General features: G+C 39.1%; 1 protein-coding gene across 3 annotated transcripts; it reads left to right on the forward strand.

The window, feature by feature from the left end:
- Nucleotides 1–11,360: 11,360 nt before the first annotated feature.
- On the forward strand, nt 11,361–21,231 carry LOC128743222 (uncharacterized). Of its 3 annotated transcripts, none has more exons than XM_053839778.1 (4): nt 11,361–11,470; nt 12,302–12,523; nt 19,798–20,036; nt 20,697–21,231. In XM_053839778.1, exons 3-4 carry the CDS (start codon nt 20,028–20,030, stop codon nt 21,108–21,110), a joined length of 423 nt encoding a protein of 140 aa, XP_053695753.1. In that variant the 5' UTR covers nt 11,361–11,470; nt 12,302–12,523; nt 19,798–20,027; the 3' UTR covers nt 21,111–21,231. The 3 variants fall into 3 exon arrangements, with proteins under 3 accessions (XP_053695753.1, XP_053695735.1, XP_053695745.1); XM_053839760.1 differs by having other exon boundaries at nt 11,366–11,652; XM_053839770.1 differs by having other exon boundaries at nt 11,366–11,600.
- The last annotated feature ends 1,418 nt before the right edge of the window (nt 21,232–22,649 follow it).

The raw sequence follows: 22,649 nt of genomic DNA on the forward strand, positions 1-22,649 counted from the left end.
CATTTCTTCCCAAGTAACAACGGCAGCTGAATCACAGAGAACAGACTACCAGGTAATTGACAAAAAGTGTGTAAAAGGTTTTTATGTAATCTACGAGTAATCCTTCAATAGAGCACCCCTCGAGCAGTAAGTGGCAAACTAAATCTTGATGTCGCTGCCATCGCTGCTAATGTAACTCCAGCACAAAGAAATATTGATAAAGGTACATGGACATTTTTTGATGCGTTTGGCAAACTATTTCTGGAGGGCGCTACCGACAGATTTTACACACAAAAAATCGATTACTTCCTTCGAGCCTGTTAATCTGTTCTCTGTGGCTGAATTGCAAGAGCAATAGCTGCTTACGGGTTGGTTTAAGGCAATCAAAGCTGCATAAAGTAAGCACTTAAATGGTGTTTAATTAAGCGATGTTTAAGCTACTGTAAGTTTTTCGACCTGGAGCGCAGCGAACAAGATGGTTAGACCAGGTGGAGCGAGATCTGGCGGAGAGTACTCGGTGTCCGAGGAATTGGAGAGCGGTAGCCCGAGCTACATGGAGAAACTTTGTTCAACAGGCTTTGTCTTAGGTCAGATCATAGAATTTCGCAATTCGGCTGTCAGCAAAAGTTTGTCCGTTATCGACATCATCGACTGCTTCACGCTAGGCGGGCTAGGCTTTAGGTGCAAAGATATTCTCACTGTCTGTTCTGCAGATGCAAATGGGGCGGATCATACGGTGAGTGCTTATGGATCAAAAGATGGCGGGTTCAATTCCCGGAAAAAAAGACGTGCATTTTTAATTATAACTACCGTGACTCTGCTGGTAATTCCGCGCACTCTTAAGGCGCAGACAATGTTATGATCTGTGTAAAAAATTCAAATGGTGAGTTAGAATAACCATAACTTCACCATCGGATAGGATTTTTAGTCCTTTTTATGAGAAAAATATGACAGTTGGTGTAAAGTTCCAAAAAAACAAGAAAAAAATCAGAGAGGTTGTGTACAAGACACGACCGCATATATAGGTGACGCAGGACTACGTAAGTCTCTTTGTAGTGATAGTAGCATGTATTCATGCTTGTAATCATTCGATTCTTCATATATACATGATGCTATATGCAACATATATACATGCTACATGCGTTGTATGTAACGTTTATCAAAGTAGTAACATTGCATACGTTCAATTCTCAAAAGATTGTGAATTTGAAAACAATTTAACAAAATCAAGAACACAAACTATTACTTTCCTGCTACCTTACTGAAATTAAAGATTCTTTCCCCGGTAACCAATAAGCATTTCCAATGCAATTTAAAAGCAAGCCAATAAGCATTTAAGTTGCCTTAAATGCTACTTAAATGCTATTTTGGCAAAATATGCGGCTACTTTACTGCTAGCCCTCTTATAGTGCTGACAATGCTTATTTGCAGCTAGTTACCAACAAGAAGAATTTAAATAGAATTGTGGATGCCAATTTACAACAGTTATGCAGTCAAAAAGCTGATAAACAACAACCTGCAGTATAAAACGCCAGGGATGCTAATAAACGACTGATTTACTGCTTATTTTAATGCTTATTGGTTACCTGGGTTGTATTATCCATGGTTTCCCACGGTGAAGGGTTTTTACCAATTCAATCCTATTTTATCAACAGTACATCTTTTCACTACACTTCTAATGAAACGGCAAGCATACGTATTCATACAGAGTCGTATTATAACCGAACACTACAGCTGTAGCACATTTTTACAACACAGATATCAAGTTCGCCGAGGTTTAATCGTCTCGCAGTAAAGAATTTGCGATCGGTTGGGACAATGAACTAGTGTCATTTTTTCTGGCACACTTCCCTAACACAGACATCCAATTGGACTAGGTTTAATCGCGTTCGTAAGAAATCTGTTGGCACGAGGGGGCTTTGTTCCTCTCTCTGGCGTACTTCCCAAGCAAGGACATCAAAATGGTCTAGGTTGAACCGCGGTGTTAAGAAATCTTGTTAAAATGAGGAAACTTTGTCACTTGTTTTGGCTTACTTCCCAAGCACAAATATCAAATTGGTATAGGTTTAGATCATCGTAAAGAATCTTCCAACCAATCACGAAGCGAGAATTCTGGTAAAACATAGGTTTATTATTTTCAATTTTTCAATAGCTCAACATCAAGAATCCATACTTTTCTTCATTTGGGTCAATTCTTAGAAGATTTTCCGATCGATTGGTGTAAAAATATTGAAAATCGATCGGAAACCCTATCTCAAAACTTGCCGTACGACGTAGTCCTACGTCAAAATGCTTCCGGCGGTTACGTGTCAGCGCACATGATTTCGCGCACTAATTTATGACTTGATTATAATTCCGCTCAGACGCGTATATAATTTCGCGTATTATATTTTTATCGTAATAATCACAGACACTAAGTCAAAAAAGCCCATAGGCAAAATTAGTCTAAAATTGAAACGAGTACATTTTAGATTCGGACGTCTGGTAGGAACTGGAATCATAGACAAACAGACTTAGCAACACAGACAAGCATGTACATAACCTCTTGGAGCCTAATAAAGAGTGCTAATAATAACACATCGCAACAACTAAATAAGAAATGGACTGCAATCATCAACGTTAATAGATTGAAACTGCATAAAAGCCGGGAAATGGCTCAAACTGAAATGCTTGGACAAATTTACTTGGATAGCCTCTAGGCAGTAGATATATTACACGATCGCTACATTTTAAAATTAGCCTAGTGATAATAATTGGATTGATCACTAAAATTTGCTACTTTATTTTTCTGCCACACATATTTACAATTATTGAAAAGGTATTAAACGCGTTCAGCGTAACTCGATAGTTTAGAGTTTTATTCTCGTTTGTGATCCTGAAATTACGCCATTTCACATTGGTCCAATACTAAAAAAACGTGCGCACTTGTACTCACTCAAAATTGTAGGAAAAGTGTTTGTGAAACCTTTGCAAGTGTTGCTTAAAATTGAAAGCTCTGTCCTTTGGTGGAATTCAACTTTTGATTAATACCCCTAAAAGTAAAATAAAAACTTTATTTTTCGTCATTTTCCATATAACACATTGATGCGTTCTGCAAAGTTTTAGAGTATATTATTATAAGAAATTTTGCTGAAGACAATAACTTTCTATCTCTTCAACGAAGATAGAAAAATCCGAATAATGAAAAAATTGTTCAACTCAGTTACTCTGTTTTAGCTCTTTTTGTAGTTGTTGTATGACTTTTTCATGTTCTACAAAGTTGTACAAATAATCAAAATACACAACTACGGCAAATATAGTATACCTCTATCTTTGCTTGTTTAGGAGCTGTAGAACTTTCAATATAAAAAAAACTCCCTATTGCGGCAGACGGTTACGAATGAAACTTTCTGGATTTTGTAGCATTTTTCATATAGTGTCTGGTTCTTGTGATTACTTAACTGCCGGCTGCCGTTAGTCGAGTAATTCGGGGTCAAAATTGGGGTATTTTTATATGAAAAGTTCTACAGCTTCTAAACAAGCAAAGATAGAATTATACTATATATGGCAAAGTTGTGTATTTTTACTATTTGTACAACTTTATAGAGCCTGGAAAAGTCATACAACAATTACAAAAAAGCTAAAGCTAAAATAGAAAAATTGATTTTAACGATTAGGTTTTTTCTATCTTCGCTGAAGAGATAGAAAATTACTGTTTTCAGCAAAATTTCTTATAATAATATGCTCTAAAACTTCGCAGAAGACATGAATGTGTTATATTGAAACTGAAGAAAAATGAGTTTTTTATTTCACTTATAGGGGGATTAATCAAAAGTTGAATTCCACCAAACGATAGATCTTTTAATCTCAAGAAACTCTTGCAAAGGTTCCACAAACCTAAAACCAAGATTTCCTGCTCACTACTCTAGTGCGCACGTTTTGGTTCACTAATTTTGGATCACTGTGCATTTGGTGCTTTTCATTCCGTAAGGTATTGACCGGAATCCTGAACATTTTCGCAGCAAAAGTTGTCAGTTTTGAACAAAAACAATAAAGGAACATGGTATACCATGATAGTATACTTATTAATGATGATTTAGTGAAATTTACTGTTGAAAAATTGATTTTTAGGATGAGTGCGCGGAATGTGCTGCGTGGAATTACCCGCAGGCACGGTAGCTTACTCATACGAATTAAAGTTATTCGAAATTAAAAATATCCCGTTCACGGCAAAATAAAAATAACGCGTTCCATTTTTTTAAATTTAAAAATAGATTTTTTTTGGCTGCATAAAAGTTGATGAAGCGTTGATTAAGCGACTGAAAAAGCAGATTGCAAAACTTTTTCTCGTTGTCCACAGGTTGAACAAAATCAGCTATAAAAGCGATTGATCAGCCTAAAATTGTTACTTGGGTAGCTGCTTTGCACCTAAGGCCTAGCCCGCCTAGCGTGAAGCAGTCGATAATGTCGATAACGGACAAACTTTTGCTGACAGCCGAATTGCGAAATTCTATGATCTGACAGTAAGTGTGCTGTGAGCCGAAAAAAAGCTGGTAGAAGTTTTAAAGACACTTTAACACCCTTAAGCAGCCTTAAAGTAGTTTGAAAGCTGTGAGCCTAATGAAAGCTTCCACTCTACATTTTAACACCTTTAAGCAGCCGTAAAACGGTTTGATGTTTATAGCACTTTAGAAGCAGATTGTTGAGCAGAAAAATCCGCTACTGAGTTTGTTTATCAGCTTTTGGGAGAGAACTGGTTTGAAAAACTTAAAGTAGCTTAAACATCGCTTATTTAAACACCATTTAAGTGCTTACTTTATGCAGCTTTGTATTTTATTCAATGCAGACAGCAGGACACTCGGATTTAGATTAATAAAAATCACTTATTAGAACGAGTACGTTTATTAAGTCCGCTCAGATACGCGCTCGGTTAGACACTGGTCTCGGAGGTTTTCTAAAGATTGCGCAACACAATATTGCCCGGGGAATATTGTCAATTGCAAGGAAAATTGTCCAATCAATAAGTGCGCAACCGCTCATAAAAGTACTATTTTAGCTTAAATCGTTTCGGTCTCTTCGGCGCACTTATTGCTTGGAAGATAACGAAAAAGTGCGCCGAAGATACCGAAACGATTTAATGTAAAATAGCACTTTTATGAGCGATATCGCACTTTGGATGGTACAATTTTACTTGCAATTGACAATAACTAATAGTAATTATTACAACATTGCAACACTTTGAGCGCCTTAAACCAACCCGTAAACAGCCATTGCTCTTGCAATTCAGCTGCCGTTTGTTACTTGGGTCATGTGTTTCCGTTAGCGTTTGCAATAGAGTCAAGACAACGGTAAAAATCATTCCAAACTCGACTGTGTACCGGAGAGGAGTAAATATACATTTTAGCAAAAACATTCCATCAAGAAGACAGGCATCTCTTCCTCGCGCCCAAACAAATAACAAGTGACAGGGTGTCGATTTCCTGGAAAAACCTGGAAAATCAGGGAATATCAGGGAATTCATTTTTGGATCAGGGAAATCAGGGAATATCAGGGAATTTAGAAATTCAATCAGGGAAATTTTGTTTACCCGGCAAAATTGTTGATCAACTTTGGAATCAAATCAATTTTCGTGTAAAATCTACGCAGATTGATCGGCGTGGCAGTGGCGATTCGATTATCTTTCAGTTTGCCGTAAATTTTTATTTGTTTTGCGCCATACAATTGTCAGACTTCACTCGCTGTAGCGCTCGAAATCGGCAATGGCAGGCCTCACGCACCTCACGGTGCAGACATCAAGAGCACAAAGCGGGATACAGACTGTCATTTACACGCGATCTACAGCGTTTTCACCAATTGCAGAATTTTACACTCAGAAGCCCCAAGCATTGAACATCTTCCTTCAGTGTCCATGATTCAAGTCCGTTAAGGGTTACCGGGAGCATTCACGTTTTGTAGAATTAGCGTTTATGCGAGTTGGCAACCTTCGGGACTGGCTCAGCTGGTTACGTAATACGCAGAAAGCTTTCATGTTTCTCTGTTCTGACGTGACCCGCAGTGAGCATGCGACTCTTGGCCTGGTTCTTCTCATCTGTCATTTTCTGGCATTCGACATCAAACAAGCTGTTACACTCACCCTTATTCTGCGAGGCGAGTGACGTAACTAATTTGGAATCATCGCGAATGAGGTGACAATTGTCACCTAGGTGACTCGCTTTGTCACCTAGGTGACTCGCTTTATCACCTAGGTGATTCGCTTTGCCACCTAGGTGACACGGTTTTTCACTTAGGTGACACGGGGTTGTTACCTAGGTGACTCGGTTGTCACCTAGGTGACAGCACCCAATTCGACTCGCCGTGGCGAGTCACGGCGAGTGACAATTGTCGTATTGAGTCACGTGACTCGCAGAATAAGGGTGATTGTCTTCCCCACGTCGTGCCTATCACTTCCCTCGTAGTTGTCGGCGCCATGGCGGATCCTCCACGGCCTACTTACGTCTTATTCCCTTTCTTCCTGCTGTTCTGCGATTTGTTGATCAATCTTTCTGGTGTACTCCACTGCAACGTCATATGCCGTAAACCGCTAGATGTTGAAATGCAACAACCTCTCAGTGCGAGCCTTTGCCGATTTCAATAACCTTGCGTGGATCTTACGACGAGATAGCGGTCAAAGTCGCTAAGAAAAGACTGTATATTGATGACTTCCAAAAAATATTGACCGTTAAACAGGATCGATCTGGGAGCTAGAGTCTTCAATTTCCAAGTCGGGCGCACCTCATAAATACTTTCGAACCTGTCATAGAATTCGTCCCTAACAAAGCAAAGCAAAGTCTTGAGCATTAACTGTCACTAGACATTATCCTTCTTTATCGACAGACTTCGCAGCCGGCTGTTAGAGTACAGGAAAATTACGGGGTCAGTGCAACGATCCTACTGATTCTATCTAACAAAAACCGGCTAGCCGAGATTCGAACACAACTGGCTTGTTAGATCAGCATCGTACCTCGAAGCTAACTGGGCGGTTCAATTCATCCCTAGTATCATCGAATTTATGATTTGTTGGTGACTATACGTTGATTAAGCTGTAGTTGAAGAGTTTGCCTTAATTCTCAACACCTATATACGGTCATCGGACCGAACGGCCGGTCACCGAACTACCTTCGAGTCAATGTTGCTCTCAAGCCTCGATAGTTGCAATCCGAAATCATGACACACAGCTTTAGTCTTAACTTCGCATACTGTCCACCATTGAGGGTTAAAATATTTGCTATTTGGACATTTTCTAACAATATATCTAGCTGTTTTGCCGTACCTCGAAGCCAGCAAAACGCACATTTTTGTACCGTCATCCGGGGATACTTGCAACACCGGGGTTACTTGCAACACTTTGGCGCCTCGAACTTTTGACAGCTCTAACGCATTTATTTGTTAACATAACCATTTGTACCCAATGCCATTTTAAAGAAGGGACGTTTACCTATTGTTTAGTTAAGTTTAATTCATTATATCATTGTTTTGTTTGTTTTTATACGATTGGAAAGTAATACCACTTTCAGAGTAGGAAAAATGGATGCGCAAAGTTGCGTCAGTTAATTGACATGGAATTATTTTTTAATGTTTGGTTCCTGTACACAATAAGTCCATCATATAAGCTAACAAATAGCAACTTTGAGCTTTGTTTATATTTTGAACTTGGAGAAGAAACGATGAATTCGTGTTGTTACTTCCAATATGGCGCGGCTTGCAGCACTTGTAAAAATGAAAACTATCGTAATAGAAGGTATGTACAAAGTAAATTTGCATCTGTACGATGTTATTTTGTCTACCACCATCTCCAGAAAAATTAAAATTGAGAAAAATTCCACGTGCCTTGAAACGGCAATTTGGAGTTCGCCGACATACTGCGTTTTCACCGAATATCTTTAAAAAAGCGATAAACGAAATTGTGAAACAAAAAACGCCTCCAGTATTTCTTGTTTTACTACAAATACATTAAAAAATATCTCAAAATAGTCATTCGCGATTTGAAATCAGATATAAAATCTTAAGAAACGCAAAATCAGAAAAGTGTTGCAAGTAACCCCGTTTACTGGATAACTTGCAACACCCCTATTTTCGGTTCATTATACAGATTCATTTAGTTTATATTTTTTCTCATAATCATAAATCAAAAGTACTCACCACTATACAAGTTTTGGCTACTTACACTTGGACCTAAACGGTATACTTCGAAAGTTATACGAAGTCAAAGTTCAAAAGTGTTGCATGTATCCCCGGATGACGGTACCAAAAATCTTTGGGGAATCATCTCCTTAACCCCATACTTTTTGCAGCAAAGATAACAAGCTGAAACTTCCAGGAAAGTTTTGTTTTAGTTTAACCGAAAAACCGCAGACATGTGCCCGCCTTCCAGCGGCAAAGTTACTAGTTTGAGCTGACTGAAAATTAGCAAGATGTTCTTAAAACATGAAGAAATCTAGCTTTAGTTTTCAGCAGCTCGCATAAGCCATGCTAAAGGGTTAAAAACTTAAGCCAGAAATCACCCAAATAAGCTTGATATTCGAGTTTTGAGGGTCAGGGAAAAATATTTGAAGCATCAGGGAAAATCAGGGAAAGTCAGGGAATTTTATTTTTGGATTTGAGTCGACACCCTGACAGTCAACTTTCGCTAATTGCACTAAGCTCTTAGCCCGTTTAGTGAAAGACTTTCGTTAATTGGGCTAAGATGTCAAAACCGAGGGATATATCGATTGTTTTTGTCGAAATCGTCGCAGAAAGGTTTATAAAAATATACACTTATATTAAATACAGAATCAAAGTGGAACCTAATCTTTTCATTGTTGAAATTTAGTTCTAGATTGTTTAACAAGTATATAGCTGAATTTCATGCTCAATGTTCAATGTTAATATATATTGGCATTTTTAACTGTTTCACCGTGATGCTAAAAATAGGAGGGTCAAGTTCATAAGGGATCGGAAAACGATATGATGCAATTGTGTTCCATTCAATTAATTTTAATATTTTCTGTATAAATTTTTTTCCACACTTAAATGAACTATATTCAAGAGCCCCTCGGAAGAAAAAATTCGCTGTCAGAAATGACGTTTGACTTCGTTTTAGATGGGCTATAGCCCAATTAACGGGAGCCCGATTAAAACGTAGCCCAGTTAAAGATAGCCCAACGAACGAAAGTTGACTGTAACAGAAGCAACAGCGCACCTTTCCCGACAAAAGTTGAAGCTGTGTGTACATGTTTTAGAGGAAAAGATGTATGCGAGCGTGGCAAAGCATTCCATACGTGTTTGTGTACATCCATATTCTAATATACACACACTAGTATGTAATAGTTCAACTTTAACTCGGCAGGGAGCATTGCTGTTACTGTATCTCGACTTTTGGCAGAGTTGCCAGTCTTCTTGATGGAATGTTTTTGATTTTAGTAAATAGAACACGTGTCGTAAATTACCACCTCGATTAATTACCACAGCTATTTCAAAAGTGGGATTGACCTAAAGTCTATCGGTTTTTCCATCAGTTATCGATGTGCGAAATATGAAAAATCAAAAGTTTTCGTGCGGAAGTTTAATTACATGAAAATGCCGCGAAGACGTGCGAAGCGAAAATCGAAACTGAATGTTGCGCCCAACGGTATGGATAATCAGAGCCAGGAAGATGATCTACAAATGCTAACGCCGATTGATACGAACGAGAAAAGGACCGCAGAACGACATTTCCACCCTGAAGAACTAAAGCAGCTTATACCTGTATTTAAAGAAGGGAACGGTGTTTTGGACTGGATCCAGACAATCGATCATTATCTGGAGCTTTACGCGTGGTCATCGAAATCGACATTATTATACGCTACGTGGCGTTTAGGAGCAGCGCACCTATGGTATCTCGGAGGCCCTCAGTCGATTATCTCGTGGACAGAATTAAAGGAATTTATTCGTCTTGCTTTCCCGGATCAGGAAGATGAAGCTAATACTCACCGCAAGGTGGGGAAATATCCTACGACTATTACGTTTTCCGGATGAATGCTCTGGGACAGAAGGGGAGATTGAGTAGCAGCGCGATTATTAAATACGTGATCAGTGGGATGTCGTACGATCCGCTGTACAAGAGTGTTTCGACTCGTCAATTCGAAACCATCTAAAGTCTACTCGAACACATCCGTTATTGCGAATCGAACCAAGAAATGTGTAAGCGACGTAGTTTTGTTTCGAAGCCCGTGAATGTTAAACCAGGGATCGGCGGATCAACTGTCAAAAAGCAGAACGATGAAAATAAACGAGGATAGTAGCCTCGTCGAAGTTCGATTTTCGTTCGTGTTGCTTTTCGTTTTAATTCCAAGTTTTATATTGTCAATTGCAAGGAAAATTGTACCATCCAAAGTGCGATATCGCTCATAAAAGTGCTATTTTAGCTTAAATCGTTTCGGTCTCTTCGGCGCACTTATTGCTTGGAAGATGACGAAAAAGTGCGCCGAAGATACCGAAACGATTTAAGCTAAAATAGCACTTTTATGAGCGATATCGCACTTTGGATGGTACAATTTTCCTTGCAATTGACAATATTTAATTCAAATTTCATCTCCGATTTCAAATCTAATTTATGTCTCATTCCATATCTTAAGTCGAATTTAATTTTAAGTCTAATTTTATCTCTAATTCCATGTTCAATTGTAAATCCAAATTTAGAGATTTAGTCCACTTTCAACTGCATTTAAGAGTTTAATTTAATTTCAATTTAAATACTGAGCTCAAGTCTAATATCAAGTACCGTAAAACGGGGTAACATTGACGAGCTCAAGAAAGTTGCCAGAAGTTTTATGAGAATAGTCTAACTGATCAATTTTACCCCGTTTTACGGTACAACTTCAAATCCGATTGAAGCCCAATTTCATGTCCTAATTTCAATTCTTAGTTAATTCAAATTTTAACTTCAAGTTTGAGTTCAATTTAAAATCCATTTCCAGCATTCTAGACCCAATTTCAAATTAAACTTTAAATTGAAGTCCGAATTTAAATCCACATTCTAAGCAAATGCCAAGTCCAATTTTATGTTCAGTTACTAATCAAAACCACTGGTTTTGCGCACTTTTCCACCTTCTCTATAAAATGTAAAAAATCTCGTAACCGGACTCGGCAGTTTAAAGTTTTTAATCTACTTGCCAAGCATTTTACGATAAGAAAATTAAGTGTGTGTACTTGATTTTTCCAAGCCAGAACATGTTTGGGCACACCAGTGTGTACAAATCTTTGGGCTGCTATTTTTATTGCACACGCTACTGCGCAATTTTGAACCATTCTAATGCAGTACGCTGGCCCCCTTGTGGACTGCAAATTGCGCATGTACCTGAGAACGAACTTCTTTCCCTATTGCTTTTAGTTTCATTTTGCATTTGAATTCATTCGCACGTGCCGGGTTCTGGTCGCAGTTTGCGCTACTGCAATGAAGACATCTGCCCTAAGTCTTTAATTTTCCATTTTGCGAATCAATCGATGTTCACAGGAGGTTGTTTGCCAGTGAGCTTTGTGTAGGATCTCGCTTTTCGGTGCTCATGTTTTCGTGACACGACGCGGTCTAAAAATAAATAACCACAACGCGGTCTTGGATCAATGCAAGTTTTCCTCGTCACCAAGAAGTCGGTACCTTATACTGTAAAGTGTGTTGTTATGTGGATCGATATTGTCACCGTAGGTTGTCGTAGTCGACCATGCTAATAGATATGTGTTAATTTTCCTGCTTGGTCATCCGTGAGGCACATATATAAGCTTAACCCTCTAACGGGCAACATCGTAAAAACGATGCAATCAAGCTAATGACTATTTTATCATGAGAGTACACTCAAAAGAACCTTAAGTTCTGATTTTCATGCAAAAATAATTATCTGGAGGAGCGCTAGGTTACAAAAAGTCCAATTTCTCTTTTTCGTTTTTCACGTCTAACGCTCTACCCAGATATTTTTTCAATTCAAATACATTACAAAATTGAAATAAAGCATGAAATTTACTCATAGAAAAATTTTAAGGTCAATCATTTTGTTCTAGATATCCTTTTTCTCCAAAAGTAAAAAAGGGAATATTCGCGCATTAATTATTTTCGAAATTTATTGGAATTTTTGTTTTTGAAAGATTATAACTTTTGAATGCATAGTCAGAATGTTGTGATATTAATATCAAAATGTCAAGAAATCTATTCTGAACACATTTTGCGTATTGTCAATTCAAAACAAAGTTCGTATGCAACTCTGGAGCACCAAAAGCGAAGGCCGTCTACAGACGGCCTTACCCGTTAGAGGGTTAAAACCAACCTGCTTTGCAAGCTGACAAGTGATTGTTATAGTTATCAGCTCGAGAGATAAGGCTGATGTATGCATCATTTCCAACGTGAGTGAAATGAGTCAGAAGTAAACACGAACACAAATAATACCAAAAGAACCGCCTGCAAATACGATTTTAGTGAAGAATATTTCCTTAATTTTCTCCATGCCGATGTCTGATGTCTGATTTTCCTCATCAATCGGTGATGTGTTTGAGAAGCATCTGTTTTTCGCAGCTTGAGTAGGTAGGTACTGTATAAATAAACCAACAGTCTAGTTCATAAAACAGTCATTTCACCACCACTGCTGAGGACGATGGCAGAGTATAGAATAACAGTTGGACTAAATGCTCGCGTGTTTATTTTCTTGAGTCCAACCCTTTCTTCGAAAACTTGAAATGAAACATAGCGCGCCGTGAATGAGGCGGCATGATAAAATGTAACAGTTTCAGTAAACATTGCCAACCACCGGTTTCGGAAGGGCAGGTGCGACAATGGTGACCATGCGTGACTAAGAAATGTGGAAAAGATCAATAGCACGCTTTAATGGTTTTAAGTTTTAAGGAGTGTTCGCGTAATCGTGAGACAAGAGACAAATAAGTTTTAGTCATAACAAAAGACGCTCTTTGCATGCGATATGAATTTTGAAGATCGTGACAGAAACCATTTGTATTTATATGATCCGCAACGGTTCATCAACTGAAAAGCATGAATAAGCATTGTGCCAAACGTAGCTGTGTTTCTGTGCTTCAATTTTTTGCTGTACTTATATGATGGCTAGGTTCCATCAAGCCTCGTATATCACGTATCGTGTCAATCATTCATAGATGTAATTAGTGTCATTTTTGAAAAATAGTGCCTTTCATCATTTTTAGGGTCTGCTGTACATACATGATTCTATGCTAAACCATGAGGAGCAGTACTCATTGTCGTAATAAATTTGAATGGGATGTTGGCTTTAGGATGAAAATATTTTGTACAATCAGCAGGTATCCGCATTCAACTCATAATTATTTCGTGTAGCCAAACCAGTCGTTTGTCCAAAATGTTGGAGATTTTTAAAGAAATGTGTAACAATTTTTAGTTGAGATTGTTGTTTTTCGTTTCCCATTTCCCATTTCCCATCCCCACCTTCGTTTAGAATATGCACTGGTTTAAATCGAGTCTGTTTACGTACCTACAACTTTGTAATCAGACTTACATGCTATATCACTGTTTCCAGCATTTCCTGCGAGACGTTGTAAACATTTATTCACTCCACATAATGGTGCATGTATACTAGTATACGAAGAACCAACTAAAACACTGAGTGATGAGAAAAAATAACGTAAATAATCGGCTCAATCGCGAAATCTTTCCAGTGATGCAGGTCTAAATACAATCTTAAAGCTGTCTACCGAGAACTTGAAGCACAGAGTGTGCGCATGAAGTACAATGGTTTCTTTCAAAATGACGACAGAACGTTCACTTTGGCATGGTTTGGTAATTTTATTCTCTCTGGACATGGGTTTTGTCTGGACAATGTTATTCTTTTTATGGAAATGCAAAAAGTAACGTAGATCGGATGAATCATATTTAATACTATTCTAATTATGACACACCTTTGACGTAAACAACCAGAACACTTTATTACATAAAATCTAGTATGGTGACCAAATCCAAGATGGCCACCAACAAAATATTCACTTCATTTGAAAGCCCTAATGTGTCCCGTTTACAGAACCATGGGATTTGTAATTTGTTTCGTAACAAATTTAGGTAATACCACATGATAAAGATGTCAAGATTTGCTATCAAAAACAACTATTTTGAAAACTTCCCGACCCCTTGACGACCGGGGGTCCACTGTTTCGCGGTGTTCAAGGGTGAAGGTCAATGAACTGCTGAGCTGATCCTTATTGCCTCACTGCGCGGTCACCAATCTCGTTTATCTCGATTCCGCATCAGTGTCCAGGCAACCAGAATAATAAAACTTTGTTCTGGCGGTTTCCCTAAAATTGTGCCACACTCCTAAACTAGTTTGGATGCACGTTTAGTGAACTTGAGAGGCTGCCAGTAGTGCAGCCGGGCTGTCCGTAAAGATACTTTTGTTTTAGACATATCTTGGCGCAGTTGTATATTACACATATTCCAAGTCTGTAGACTTCGGAACCTGTGCAAGCCCCGATTTTTCATCCAACTGTAAAGAAGAAACAGATGATACCGAATGGAAGAACGAGCCTTCCATTGTTCCATATACAGTGGACCCCCGTTCGTTTGAACGATTCCTCATGCACTTACTTACTTACTCATACTTTTTGATTTGAACAAATGACCACCCTAAATATGCTGAAACTCGTATGAACTGGCCGCCCTGCTCTTTGTTATTGTTTTGACGGTTTGATTTAGTTGGCAGTTGCAAGCAGCGAATATTTCATTCTTAGATCGGATTTCTATCATAATCGTTAGGAAAACGGAATGTGAAACAGAATAAACACGCTTGGTCAGTACAAACAAATCGTTTGTATGTGCATTGTGTGCATAAGCAAATGATGCCATATTGAAAATGACATTTGAACCATTTTTAATTTGCAGGTCGTGCAAACCAACGGGGTTCAAATTAAAAAGTGTTCAGATTAAAAACGGTCAAACGAACGGGGGTCCACGGTAGTGTGCTCGGTCTGAATTACAGTACCACCCCGCTAATCCGACAAATTCAAGGCCGGATTAACGAATTTTAACTCGATAATCCGACAGTCAAACTAACGTCAGTGGGATTTGAAATGTCGTGTTGTTTACATCCAGACAAAAACAACTCTGGAAATTTCCGAAATAATTGTCGCAAATACGCAATAAATTTGTGTTGTACTAAGAAATACTCAATTTATTCCTTAAAATACTTTTGAATTCTTGTTTAGTTTAGAAATAAGCGCAAGAATCTTTTGAGAAGAGTGATGAAAAATGGAGCTCCTGGCAAAATTGAACGCAGTTATAAGGAGCACCATTTACCCTTTTCCATTTATATGAGTAACATCTTGACCCAAATGAAAACCCCCATTGAAGGCAGAGTATGGTTGAATGAAGTACAATGCTTTTTGATTCGGAATTTTCCGGATTAGCGAGATCCGGACTATCGAGTCGTCGGATTAGCGGGGGGGTACTGTACACTATAATGGAATATCCATGTTAGGCCAGTCGCAGATTGTCGTTCCAAGGATGATAGTTTGAACTCCCTTAGGTACGCGAAGGTGACCAATTTGGTCTCCTTCAAGTATACGACACCTTTTAAGCCTTAGTGCACCGAGTTCAGCTTTTTTCTACATATGAAGATGCGAAGGCAGCAAGTACAACATTTCCTTCATGGCTGCACTTGGTGTTGTGCGCATGGCGCTGATCACTGACAGACATGCCAGGTGTTGGACTTTTTTTAGCTTGGCCTGCGCTGTCACTCCGCCCACCGATGGTCACCATACTAGAGCGGTATAGGTTAGCCTAGACCATGTAACGTATGCATTAAAAAAATGGACTTTTTTCAGATGGTGATAAAACAAAACTAAAACAGCTAATTGAGCTTAGCGGCAAGAAGCTCCAAAGGATGCTAAAGAGGAAGACCGAGGGAAAAGTGCCTACATCGCCGCGTGCGCTTTGCCGAGAGGCCGGTGCAACCGGCCAAACAGTGAAAAAGTACCTAGTAAACATAGACATACATGTCAGGAAGCAGCAGCTCCGTACACCGGTCTCGGAGCTGCAGGCAAAGACGCAGCGGCAGCGGCTGAATAAGATGGTCAAGAGAATTTTCCTGGTGAATCGCGACGTGGCGGTGAAAATGGACGACGAGAGCTATCTTACCCTGGATGTCAACGACTGGCAGGACACTTCGTATTTTACTTCCCCTACGAAGGAAGTGAGCTCCGAGGTGAAGTTCATTCCATACATCAACTTTCCCAAGAAGATGCTGCTGTGGCTGACAAACAGCGAGAAGGGGATGCCAAAGCAGCTTTTCTTTCGCTCCGGACTGGTCGTGAACGGGGAAATTTTTAGTACGAAGTGGCTACCAGAAGTTTATCAAGAAATGCCATAAGGGCAAAGACGCGATGTTCAGGCCGGATCTGGCGTCGGCCCACTACTTGAAGCGATCACCGGAGGAGATGGAGCAGCTGAATATCGAAGTCGGCGAACCCCCCCAACGTCCCCCAGCTGCGTCCCATCGAGAATTTCTGGGCAAACCTGTAGCGTAAGATCTACTCCAACAATTTTGTCGCGAGAACTGAGGAGAAATGGATAAATAAAACGAAGAAAGAACTCGAAAACATGCCAACACGCATGTTTTCATCCGCCATGGCGAATGTTATGTTCAATTGCCGGAAGGGAGCTCGCAAGGTCATAGATTACCATCCATGGGAAATTTATCAAACTTAATTAGCTGTCTTAGTTTTGTTATCACCATTCGAAAAAAAGTCCATTTTTTTTAATGCATACGTTAATAGTAGTGTATAATCAAAGTGCTGGTTAAGGCTGCAATCTTCAGGTTTTGCCAAACTGTGAATTGCATGCCCAGATGGCCGAAGTTGCTCTCTTAACAGCACATAGACTGTGAGCACCCAGGTAACCAATAAGCATTTCCAATGCAATTTAAATGCAAGCCAATAAGCATTTAAGTGGCCTTAAATGCTACTTAAATTCTATTTTGGCAATATATGCGGCTACTTTACTGCTAGCACTCATATAGTGTTAGTTACCGACAAGAAGAATTTAAATAGAATTGTGGATGCCAATTTACAACAGTTCTGCAGTCAAAATGCTGATAAACAACAACCTGCAGTATAAAACGCCAGGGATGCTAATAAACGATTGATTTACTGCTTATACTAATGCGGCGTCTATGGCGTTTTATACTGCAGGTTGTTGTTTATCAGCTTTTTGACTGCATAACTGCTGTAAATTGGCATCCACAGTTCCATTTAAATTCTTCTTGTTGGAAACTAGCTGCAAATAAGCATTGTCAGCACTATAAGAGAGCTAGCAGTAAAGTAGCCGCATATTTTGCCAAAATAGCATTTATGAAGCATTTAAGGCAACTTAAATGCTTATAGGCCTGCTTTTAAATTGCATTGGAAATGCTTATTCGTTACCTGGGATCTTTTAATCTCTGCAATCGTAATTGCCGTATCTCCCAATGTGATTTCCGTTCTTGACAGCATTACTTGAACCCAGCTCATTGTCAACTGGTCAATTCCTTTCTTAAGGAGAGTTGTACTAATTGAAGCAAAGGTCGTGTTGTCGAAAGCGCCTTCAATGTCTAGAAAAGCACGCCTGCCAACTCTTGATAGTGAAGCGACTTTTCAATCAGCGTCACTAGGCAACAAAGTGAGGTTTCCGTAGATTTACTCCGTTGGGAAGCATGTTGATTGCCATTCAGAAAGGAGTTTTTTAGGAACTTATTACGGATTGGATTATCCGTGATTTTTTCCATCAACTACAGAAGCGGTGACGTGAGACCTTTTTTGATTTGGGCTGGTTACCATATCTCTCATCCAGTATTCGATTCATTTGATGCCCTGTTGCTCCCACCTATTTACTATAGATATACAAGAGAATTACAAAACAATCAGCGACTCATGCTTTGATAATGTATTAACTCAAGGCATAGGTGAAAAACGATTTTTTTGGAAATCTGGCTTATTTACTTTACATCATTGGCGATGGTCCGTTATCGATCCTGCGCCGAACAAATTTATGATCCTCTAGTACTGTCTATAGTTTCTACTGGAAATAGTTTTGGCTACTTTTTCATCGGGTATTCGGACCCCGTGCCCAGCCCACCGCAGACTGCCACATTGTATTAACTTCACTTTATCTTTGCATATTTATATACTTGATACAGCTCAGGGTTCATGCGCCTGCGCCACACTCCGTTTTTCATTTTGCCACCAAGTATTGACCGAAGAATTTTTCGCTCGAAAACCCCATGCACTCGTCGGTCAGCTTCCTTTAGCGTCGATCACCTTTATTCTTGTTTACGGCCGTATTCTGCATTCGTATGAATAGATTGTTTCGAACGAATCGGGAAGCACTATTCTCATATTCGAATGAATAAAGGAAAGGGGTATTCGGATGTTCGAACCGAATCGAACGAAAACAAGAATACGAACCGCCTTAATTTTCGAACGAATATCATTCGAATGAAAACAGATGATTCATATCCGTACAGAGCCACAGAGCGGATTAGTGTTCTTTAGAACGCCAGTTTTGTGCAAATTTGCAAACTATGGAATTTCAGCTTTATATAAATTCCTCAACTACTTCATATCGTTTTGCATCCAGCTCCACCTCGGCATCAGCACCGTTTGGACCACGTTCCTTGCCAGCAACCATGTACTTCTTTTTGACTCGTTGCTTCGCATTTAAAAGGCCTCTTCCACTGAGGTCTCACCCGCTATTCTGACGCTTGATTTTGATCAGTGTAATTAGTTTTGTCTAGAAACAATGTTCCAGCATTGTGTGCCACAGCTGATTTCGTTTGACTGAAACTTACGCCGCCTTGAAGTCCACAAACAGATGATAAATCTGCAAGTTGTACTCCCGTCACAAAAACCAAGTTGGTACTCGCCGACAAAGCACTCCGCTAACGGTCTCAAACTACAGGATCCACCTCTTCGCGTGCTTAATGGCGGCACTTTGTCGCGATCCGTACAGATTATGACAAACCTCATGTCAGATCATGTTCATTGCATGATTACGTTGAGAAATATAACAGATACAGACGATTGGTTTTGTGCATCGTATGAATCGCAATACAAACAACATGTGTGACCTTTTTTCTCGCAGCTAGGCAAGAGGTAACACTGTGATCGATTGCTGAATCAGTTTAGAGAACAAAATCATGTGATCAAGGCTAAAGATTCACTGTTTGTCATGATCTGTACGGATCGTGATCTCTGCGTGTGGCGATAACTCACAGATTTTATCAAAATTACTGATCTTCCATCCCTGCACAGAACAAATTTGGAGTGCATCAAAACTATAAGCTTTCATTTTGATCATCGTAAGTACGGACAAAAATATTCGCTTTTGGCAGCACAAAGCTCAAAACACGACGAAATGCTAATCATTTTTAGCATGTGATATGAAAACTTATGTAACCTACACAAAAAAAAGTTTGGTTTTTGTCGTGCGACAAATATTAAATAATTTGACCAACGAAGTTTGTTATGAACAAAATAAAATCGCTGCCGATAGCCGACTCTAATGTACCTTGAACCGAATAAATCTTCAGAGATCTGTAGCTGAGCTATGCCTTCATGGCGGGCTACTATTACTGTAGGCTTTTGGTATTTTTCATACGCTCTTTACCTTGATCTTTTACTTCTTTTTACCTATTGTATGTCTTCTGTACTACAACGGCTTCAGCTCAGTTTATTCGGGTCTCGCTAAGAAATAAAAACTAGCAAACACAAAAGTTCCCACAATTATCACTCATCCATATAGCTGTTTCACATAGACGCTTCTTACCCTGATATAATATTTATTTTAATTTTCAGACGTCCACTCCCGTGCGGTGCGGTGCAAATCAGCGTGCGGTAAATCCTCTGCTGGAAGTGTTTTGAGTAGTGACCGATGATGTGCACGTCGAACTTGATCGTGAGGAAAATCAACACTTTTCTGTGTTTGTTAGGATAAATTTACGAACGATTCCACGCTTCAACGTAACCGACAGTCCCGTTTATTCAACCCATGGCATCATCAATGTGTACATACCTAACATAAAACAATGAGCAGGGTAAGTAGATTATCTTTCTAGAGAAGAATTAATTGGGCGCTTGTAGGCATTAGCTATGAAAGCAAAATTCGATTTTCTGTTTTTCTTATTTTGAATAGGGTATATTAACCAGTACCAGACCCTCTAGTGCTTGAGTTATTTTCACATTCATTGAAACGTACGTCGAATAAATATTGTATGTAATGCAGACCAAATTCCAAACTAATTGCACTTGCATTTTCATTTGATTTATAAATAAATTTTGTTGCGAATCTTTATATTTTAGATATTTTTCATTGTTTATCATTTTGTTATGGATACCAGGAGTTTATAATATTATAGAGCAGTTCCACGTGAAATAGGTAAATGACAAAATTTGAACCTTTCTGATTTAGATGAAACTTTACAAGCGTGTTTGATAGGAGGAAATATGCACCTTCCACAGGTTTTGGCGCCATTTTGATTGAAGACTCATTTTTAAAAAGGGCGTATTTATTTTCATGTGTATTATGTTTGAAAGATTTTATCTGAAAAATTATCGATTTTCCAAAAATTATGTCTAAGCAAATGTTGTATAAAATTGATTTCTGAACATGAAAAAAATATGCACTATATGGACAATTACAAATTTAAAGTCAAACTATACCTAAGTCGTTTAATAAATTTCTTTTACCCTCGTAGGTTGTTGAATGTATCAAATGTTTCTGCGGCTGCAACGAACTTTCCAAAGATCGAATCAAAGAGCTTCTCTGTAAGAAAATCCATGGATTTCTCAACGACAACGAGGCGGTGACGATGTTCAAAAAGTTTATTCCCAGCGATTCACGCACTCACAAGCATATCGATATAGTCGCTCGGGCTAAATTATACCAGCAGGCGGAAATTGACACGGACTCGGATGATTGGGAAGAGTTTGTGGAAGATCTGGAAGAACAGTTTGAAGACGAATTGAAGGAAAGCTCAGAGACCAACGCTGTGCTCGAAAAGATAATTTTCTATTACAGTAAAAAGATTGAGACGTCCACTGATTATCAAAACTATACCGATAACTTGAAGCAAAAGTATAAGAAAATTCGTTCACCGAGAAGTAGGTAATCGGTAGGTCAGAAAATGCCTTAGTGGTTCAGAACGCACAAACATAAGTTTATTTAAACTGTATGCCTCGTTTGTTATACAATATTTAATGTATCTTATTAAATTATAATAAATATGTTTAATACCACAAACACGTATTTCATTACGTCTTATATCGTTCCAAATTCTAAAAAGTGGACTTTGGCAATTTTGAATCGATTTGAATGAAACCAGTGGTATTTGATTCGTACAATTAGTTTTGAAAAGATAGACCATTGGACCATCAAATGACAAATAGTTCCCGGGAAATTGTAATTCCGGAGCGGTGTCCGCTAAAAGGGGGGAACTTTAACAGTACCCCCATACTGATGGATCCCTCGTTGCTGGGCCCTACAGAGACTATACAAAGGCGACGAGGCAATCAAAAACCGCTAAATTTTGAATCAAAACGGAGAGTACCATCACAAATAAAGGTAACTCCATATATAAAAATGGATTTCTGTCTGTCTGTCGGGATGTTCCTTATAGAATCGAAAACTACTAAACCGATCGGCGTGAAAATTTGCATGTAGGGGTTTTTGGGGCCGGGGAAGGTTCTTATGATAGTTAGAGCTCCCATACAAATAAAACACAAATTTCTGCATAACTAGAAAACTAATCAAGCCAACCAAATATGGCGTATGGGTGTTTTTAGAGGCAAGAATTTTTTCTATGGTGAATTGAGATCCCTCCCCTCTTTAGGAAAGGAATTATAACCTTTCTCCCCTTAAAGAGAGGGGGCTGTCATGCAAATGAAAGACAAATTTCCTGATCACTTGAGAACTAATCAAGCAAATGGAACCAACTCTGGTATGTGGGTCTGTTAAGGGCCAGAAATTTTTTCTATGGTGAATTATGACCTCTTCCCCTTTTAACAGGGGCTCTGTAACCTTTGGCTACATATTTTATATAAAATTAGATCTGCCAATTTAAAATGCTTATTTCAATCTGCTCATAATTCCCAATCCAAATTTCCCAGGTCCATCTCTGAGCAAGCTGTCGACTGTTTGAATGATAGCGCTCCAAACTTTCGGGTGGACCGGTCACTCACACGGGAATGCTTGTTCGGCCATATCTAAAACGACCTGAGTAAGCTGTCTACTGAGTGGATGATATCCTTCCAAGTCTGTCGCTTTGCGATGGGAAAGCTCTCTCTGGCATAACTAAACAGGTATGAGCCAGCTGTCAACGAGGTGAGCGATATCGCTTCAAGTCTGTCGCATCGCGACCGGGACGGACGCCGGGTCGCTCACGGCGAAAAGCTTTCTCAATAATCGTCGAGAGAATCGGTGATGCGATCGACTGAGTGAGTTATATCCCTTCACGTCTGGGGTCTCACGTCTGGGACGGAGGGGCAATTCTCTCGGGAAGGCCTTTTCTAATACAATCGGAAGATTCCTCTGCAAGTGTGATAACCCTCCACGTCCATTAGACGGAGGGATCCCCCCTACAGGGTTGCTCACAAATACCATTAAAAATATTTACAACCAACCCGGTCAACACTGAATGTAACACAATGTT

Source organism: Sabethes cyaneus, chromosome 1 (genome assembly GCF_943734655.1).
Source record: "Sabethes cyaneus chromosome 1, idSabCyanKW18_F2, whole genome shotgun sequence".
NCBI lineage: Eukaryota > Metazoa > Arthropoda > Insecta > Diptera > Culicidae > Sabethes > Sabethes cyaneus.